Raw genomic sequence first — 7,923 nt, 5'->3', positions numbered from 1 at the left:
GGAGTGGGTAGCCTGGTGGGGCTCTCAGTGGCATGGGAGCCCCCAGGAAATGCTAGGCCAGTTACCACCCCTGTGAAAGGCAGGTCAGAGTGCCTTAACCCCAGCTCCCACCTTTGGGTGGGTCAGGTGACACCAGAGGTAGTGGGGCCAGGCATGGCTACAGCCACCAGAGCCCACCCAAGGGGGGAAGCCCTGAGACCCTGAGTAGAGGGGGCGTTGTGGAGCCCCGAGTAGAGGGGAGAAGAAATAGAGGGCTGAGAGCCCAGTACACATACAGACCCTGAGTGTTACCCCAGCAGGGGCCCGAGTGTGCTTAGACCTAGTTGGGTAATTGGCTGGCCACTACCCCGGTGAGGGTCGCCGGAGAGACCCAACAGATGGTATATCTGCCACCCAAAGAATGGTCTAGCAAAGCCTATGGCCAAAGGGTGCCTGCTCCAAGAGGAAGCAAGGCAGCATAAGTTGTCGATGCGAGAAAGAGACCCTGTGAGAGAGGGTGGAGTGAGTGAGGCCCGAGTGAGAGGCAGGCGGTATGAATGTGTGAGTGACTGAGGCCTGACGGCGTGGCCTAAGCATGCTCTGGCTGTAGGCCAGGGACACTGGAACATCTGGATGCCATCTGTGAGGCTTGGGCCGCAGTGTAGGGAAGGTACAGAGCCGTGGACACCCCCAAATATGGGGGTGCAGTAATGGGCAGCCTCCTCCCTTATTTAGCAGCATATTATTATTCCAACAAGGTGTGGCGAGTGAGACAGGCAGGCGGCATGCCCAGAGGCAGGTGGGGGGCTAGCTGAGGCTAGCGGGGATACCAACTTTGCCAGATGTTGGGTGAACTGCCTCTTCTGGGCATGCACTGAGCTTGGCACAGGAGCGTGCCAAGTTTAAAGTAAAGCGTAGTTCTTTGGTTTGTATTAACATCTGCAAGCAGCCATGATTCACAAGATAAACCCAGTGATTTCAAATAGAAACCCAGAATTGTGGTCTTTGAGTTCCTTGCAACAGAAAAATGGCTGTATTATTCTTCTGCAGTCAAGAAAAAATAAGAGCTGGCATTTTCCAAAGGGTACTGCAAGTTTATCTAGGCATACCTTGAGTCTAAAAAGGTTGGAGACCACTGGATTAACCAAAATAGATACAGATATATAGCAAAAGCTTTCATGAGCTGAAGTTCACTTCATCAGATGCTGTGAAAAGACGTGCAAAACAGAGTACAAGAAGGACAGAGAAACTGAACAGACTGGATGATCCCCTATGTTACAGGATGAATGAACATTACTCTGACATCAGGATGACATGGAAGCCTGGGGCAGAACACTTTAGTCTCTGTGGACACTCTGTCTCTGACTTGAGGTTAGATGTTGTCAGATAGCAAACTTTTGAAAACAGATGCGACCAGGAAATATTGGCCAGAGTGTGTTGAGTATGGTTTAAACAAGGACTATGGATTCTTATTGCACTACCTGGGTATTATTCCTGCCAAAACTGTGTCCAGTTTATTCCATCTCCACAATGCCAGTGCCAAAAAATAACTTAACATCTATATGGGTGGTCAGAGACTAAAACATGATCCCTGCCCAACATACTTTGGCGTGTCTTTAGACAGGACCCTGAGTTTCTGGGAACATCTAAAGAAAATAGCAGCAAAGGTCAAATCCTGAAACAACTTGCCAGCTAAGCTTGCTGGATCAACATGGGGAGCTGCAGCCACAATACTCCAGACTTCAGCTCTTGCCCTATCATACTTATCAGCAGAGTATTGTGCACCTGTTTGGCAAAGATCATCACATAAACATTTTGTTGACACAGCTGAATGCAACCATGAGTATCATAACTGAAACCCTCCACTCAACCTTCCTTGGCTTCCTGTCCTTGCAAATATCACTCCCCCACATGTTTGTTGACTGAGGATGACTCAAAAGTTGGTAAAACCATCCATGCTGCACCTTACCTACCACACTCCAATAACCTATTTAACTCACCCAAGGCCCACCTTCTTTCACAACACCCCTTATAGAGCAACCTCCCTGACCAGAATCTGTTTGGAGAAGCCCTCTGGATCAAGGAATGGGAATCACAGGAAGTCACAAACAAGTTCTTTGTGAGAAACCCCACTTGTCAACATACTGGCCTTGAACTATCACGGTGAGTAGTCCCTGCTAAACAGGTTCAGGACAGGCTAAGGCCCCTGTGCAGCCAACCTTTGTCACTGAGGCCTCAGTGCTAACCCACTGTGCACTTGTGGAGAGATGCAAACAATGCCGCATATCACCAAGGAGTGCCTCCTCTACAGACTAAGAGGTGGATTAATAACTTTGAAAGAGAAGGCTATTGTTGGCTTTGTGGAATTGCATTTGCTAAATAAATAACCTGGGTTAACTTTGGTGCTGCCTCCTTTCTCTACCCACCCTTGTCTTTTGTATTTTAATTTCTCTCTCTCATACTCTGCTTTCTGCATGTCCTTTCACAGCATCTGATACAGTGAGCTTGGATTACAGTACATCTGAGCAGTTAGTCAGCAAAGTGATCTCTCTTTATATCTCCTTTCTTACAGGAAAAATCCTAATTGATACTTTGCAAACTGAAAGGTGGCAACCAGACAAGTGTACACTGCACAGATAATAAATATCTGCAGCATTGGACTGATCAGAGATTAGTAGAAAACAAATTATGAGACAATTCTGTGGAAAAGCCAACTACTAGAAACGCACAAGGCTTCATGACAAATAATATTCCACTAGTTTGAACATTATTTAGAATGCTCACAAATGGGATTTTATTTGCTTTAGAATATAAATATTGAAAGGACTATTAATAATTACTTCAAGACAATGTTAAATACAATCATCAGCCCTGGACACAGAGCAGACATTCTTTTTGTATAGTGCCAGAAACCTCCATAGAAAAGTTTTAAAGGCACTGACCATAGGTTGTGGCAAATATGTGGGACAATAAGGAAATTCAAGCACTTCATAGAGTTTTAAAAGAAATCAGCAGGGTGATGGCAGCAACCTAAAAATGACAACAACAATGGCAAAACTCTGCTTCTTGATGACTGTTTAACTTAAAACTTCCATATGTAAAAAAGAAATACATTTATTGAGTTGCTAGAATTAAAAATCGTTCTATGAAAAAGGCAGAAGATGGTGACTAGAAACTAACATTTTAGGCAAATCGCTTTAACTTGCCTTAGCTGTGCATTTATTCATTTGTTTCTTTATTCAAAGAAACAAATGAAATAACTTTTTTCTATGTAGTGTATTTTTAAATACTCTATCCTTATGACAGATTTAAGACTTTTTTTTAGCATTTATAGTGCACTGCCATGCTGACTATTAAAAATTCTGTGGCTTGTAGAAAGCATAATGCAGCATCTTACTCGTGAGATAACTGCTCTACTAAAAAAGCAGTCATAATTAAAACCCACCTCAAAGTCCACTCTGGGAACAGCAAGTGCATCAGAGAGCTGCTGCTGATAGCTTTGTCGAATTTGGGCTTCTCTCTGAAATTTAAAATTTAACTGATTACTGAAATTGTTTTATTGGTTGCTTAAAAAGTCCAGACTATTAAAAACCATCATTACTATTGTTTCTTCTTTTTTTCCACTGAGGAAAATCTAAAAGATGTCCAAATTCTCAAATTAAAAATGTATAAATACATAAAGTTACTAGATTAGTGTCCCTAGGATATTTTGTCACCTTTTTGCTTACAACATTGAAGTGCAAGAAACTCTTTTACATGTTTAGCTAAATAATTCTACTACACACCCCCATGTGAATGCACATGCATATACACTTTAGAGACCTGTATGCAAAAATTATTAAATTTTCCCTAACAAAAAAATCTAACAATTCCCAACAAGTTTAGATATGCACAAAGCTTATACGTGTGAAAATGGCTTATTTACAAAGATCTTACTATTTTAATTACTGGATGTGTCAAGTGTTTGAAAACTGGAACTTATCATTTAAAATGTTAGTCATGTCATTTATTTATTAGATTTATATGCCACTCTTCCCAAAAAAGCCTCAGGCTGGCTTACAATAAAAGACAAAAATAATTTATTAAAGCAGCTTAAAAATTAAATAATAGATTGAGGTATATAAAACACGTCCCCAGACAATATCCCAACTTAATCTTGCTTGCTGAATGGCTATCCAAATGAAAGCATATTGCAGCACATTTTGAAGATGTCCAGGTTTGCACTCTAAGGAGCCACATAGGGGAGGGAGTTCCAGAGCTGAAGAGATACTACCAAAAATGGAATCCCACATTTTCATCAAGAGAATGTGGTGAACAGATTGTATTTTCAGGACATTGATCTTGGCTGAACCTAGGGATCAAGGCAGAACATAAGAGAGAAGGTAGTTCCCTTGGTACATAGGACCCAGACTGTTCAGAGCAGTGATTCTCAACCAGGGTGCCACAGCACCTTCAGGTGCCTTGAGATCTCTTCACTGTTAGCACTGTTTGGTTTGCAAACATGATTCACAAGATAAACCCAGAAGATAAATTCACAAGAGATTTCAAATAGAAACACATAGTTGTGGTTTGAGTTGTTTACAACAGAAAAACTGCTATTATTTCCCTGTAGTCAAAAAAAGAGCGAAAACTAAGAGCTGACATCTTATGAGGGGTACCGTAAGTCTATCCAGGGATTCAAGTCTAAAAAGGTTGAGAACCACTTATTTAGAGCCGTACAGGTCAAAACCAGTACCCTGAGTTGCACCTGAAAAGCTACTGGGAGCCAGGGTGTGTTCTGAAGCACTGAAGTAAGGTGCCCTCATAAGGTGGGATAACTTGGAAACTTGAAACTGGACATCATTCCTTTATGGATGGGTTTGCTCCGATTGTTCCTGTGGGCTTGTATGCAAATACTAGGATATAGGCTATAATTGTCTTTGTTAACTAATAGATATTATAGCATTTGCTTTGGAAGATAATCCATTGCTTAAATAACTATAAAGATTTTGTAAACACATAAGAAAAAAAGGTAGGTTAAAATTTAGGTCTATCAATTTCACTGTCCTTTTACTTTAAAATCCTCATTATTACAGTACATTTTTAGTATCAAATGTTATTCTATTATTTAGGAGGTTTCTGTAGACAGCTTCCTAGATGTTTATATGTAGAGGACAGCATGGCCTGCTATTTGCCTGACAACAAATTTATGGATATCCATTTTATATATTTGCAGTAGGAGTTTCCTTCATTTATTTATTGTCAATACCTTTGATAAATAATAATACAAGATAAAATTAGTTCACAAGCTAAACAAACAGAGAATAAATTAATGAGAATAGGTATCTTATAAATATTATGCATATAACTGATTAATGAAGTTACTTTGTACCTTTTTATGAAAATCTTCTATGTCTTTCAGCCTGTCATTTATGTGTCTACAAAGATTTGAAGCATGCTCTTGTATTTTTTCTTCATATTGTGAACAAAGGACATTTTTGTAGATCAAAAAATCTTGCTGGAGGGAGTCAATCAGCTAAAAATTTAAAGACTGATATTACATATACAACAAAGAATATTTTCTGCAATTCTTTCTACTGGTAATAAATAAGATAGCCTGAAAGCAATGTGCACCAGTTCTCATGATTTGTTCAAACATGGCAATAATTGGCCAAATTTGTTGACACTTAAACCAAATTAAGTACTTGCACATCTTTCTAAAAAGGAGGATTTTGGAAGAACTTCTTGCCAAAAAACAAGTTTTGTTTATACAAGGCAAAATGTCATCATCTTTGCAGAACAAAACAAATCATAAAAAGAAATTACGTGATGTAGTGCCAATGTCACACTTGACATATCTGTAATATGTTCTTTTTGAGCATGGCATGATCATTCCTGATGGATGATAAAAAGCTAAGATTGGCATTCAAAGCAATAGGGTGTAGGCGTGAAAAGGCACTCACCTATTCAGCTCTACCAAAATAGTAGTCCTTCTGGGCATGACCAAAAGCAGAAATGTAGGCCCCACACCATTAGGAAGCAGTTGATCTGGGGATTTGAGGGTAACTTTGTTTCACAGGGGAAGCAAGTGTTGAAAGTTGAGGTGTTGCCAGATTTTTAGGCACCCACACCATTAGGAAGCAGCTAGTCTGGGGATTTGAGGGTCACAATTTTGGATGTGGGCAGGATTTAGACATCTAAATGCCATGTTAGGTACTTAAATAATTCTGTGGATCTGGGACTTAATCTCTCTGGAACTGGTTTTTATGCCACTAAGAGAATGTTGGATGAGGCAAGTTATGCCCAATGCAATGCCTATACCTCTGTACCAAATATAATATTATATAAATGGAAAGATAAAAAAGGAGAGAGAGAGAGAGAGAGAGAAGGAAAAGCCTTCTATTAAAGACAAGCCCAGTCAAGAGTTCTTAAGATATAGGCTCCTCTAAAGTCATACAATACTTTTGTTTTCCGAGGTAAACCTTTACGTTCTGTTTCAAAACTAGGAGAAGGAAGTAACCAACTGTCATATCACTTTTATTTTCATACATAATATTGTGCGAGTAAGGACATTGTCCTATTTTACAGTCCCCTTTCCCATGTGTATTATGTACACATTTTCAAATTCACAACAGGTGTTAATTGAGTTGGGCTAATCCCTTCCAGGGATAAATCATTAGATTCATGGCTAGAGTCCTAGGACGAAAAAAAAAGACTTAGGGTCTGATGCTATTCCACCTAGTTGGCATCTGAGGAGCACCAAGCAACTTTTAAGCATGTAAGTATGATCCTACTTTGGTCTAAGAAACCGTTACTGCATCTATTTTGTAATTTCAGCTTAGACTTAAGCACCTAAATCACAAAAAATGGGGAAGAAGGACCTATCTATCTTTTGCCCAAAAGCTTAGTAATTGGCCAGGATTTGAGAACATGAGTTGCAGACTCTGTTCAGCCTGAGGGCATTTCCCACTTCCCAGAAAAGTGCCCTTACTTCCACACAATGGGTAGGCAAAGGCTGATGGCATCCTATATTTCTTCAGACATTCTCCTCTTAGATGTCTCATAGGTGGAATGGGATCTGGGCCTTAGAGTATTTACTTACATATTTGTTGTTCGCCATGTTTAAACTTTTACTATTCTTTATATACTTGTTCAGAGTTCGTTTTTCCTTTTGTTGTTGGGGTTTTTTTTGTTTTATTTTTTACATAAGCATAACATTCTCTGATTAGGATAACAGGTTTTTCCAGCCTCTTACACAACTACTTCTTTTAATGGGCGTTATTAGCATATTCTATTAGGAGAACAAAGATTTGTGTAATTTAAATGGTAGTGTTAGAGTGGTGCTGTAATTTAAATGAAACATGCATGAGGGCAGAAGAAAAGTTAGATTAGATTTCCTAAATAGTTTAAAGAGTGCAAATTACTTTGACAGAGGATGTATTCTCCAACAAAACAGAGAATACCTTGACAGATATCTGAGAAACTATCTAACCTGTACTAAAGTTTGTGTAGTATTAGTCAGCTCCTTTAGTTCAGCTACTTCTGTGATATCTGTTTGAGTAGCATGGTCTGTGACAAAATAGCCTATTTTTAAGTCATCTGAAATGGAAGGCCTGAAAAAAAACCAAAACAAAACAAAAATTATTGAAGATGGATTACTAATTAACTTATGTTCTTAATTAACAAACTGCCCTTAAGACCTGAATAGCTAACCAGCAATGATTAGCCAAAATGTATTTCTTATTGCTTCTCTTAATGTACTTCTTTTAGAGAGATGGGTAATATTTGATAGATCAGAATAGGAAGTGTGCTTACAGTCTCCATTGCCTATGTTTGTTTCCACAAGGGGAAAATTTCTAGTCATATACGCAAACTAAAATATTAGGTTTTTTCTGAAATGTAAGCCCTGAAAAGAGAACACACAACAGGGGGGAATGTATTTTGTGACTAATTATACTTGTGTGT

At 39.2% G+C, this 7,923-nt stretch overlaps 1 protein-coding gene across 1 annotated transcript in view; it reads right to left on the bottom strand.

The window, feature by feature from the left end:
• CUNH10orf67 (chromosome unknown C10orf67 homolog) overlaps positions 1-7,923 on the bottom strand; it is a 121,101-nt gene that overhangs the window by 103,092 nt on the left and 10,086 nt on the right. Inside the window, exons 2-4 of the mRNA XM_019508297.1 lie at positions 7,451-7,571; positions 5,351-5,494; positions 3,425-3,499 (exon numbers count right to left, since the gene is read on the bottom strand). Of these exons, the coding sequence (XP_019363842.1) occupies positions 3,425-3,499; positions 5,351-5,494; positions 7,451-7,571 (340 nt within the window). The remainder of the gene's footprint in view (positions 1-3,424; positions 3,500-5,350; positions 5,495-7,450; positions 7,572-7,923) is intronic.

This window comes from Gavialis gangeticus, unplaced genomic scaffold, assembly GCF_001723915.1.
Source record: "Gavialis gangeticus isolate Ggan-Ray unplaced genomic scaffold, GavGan_comp1, whole genome shotgun sequence".
Classification (NCBI taxonomy): Eukaryota; Metazoa; Chordata; order Crocodylia; family Gavialidae; genus Gavialis; species Gavialis gangeticus.
This window is presented reverse-complemented; position numbering and strand designations above follow the sequence as displayed.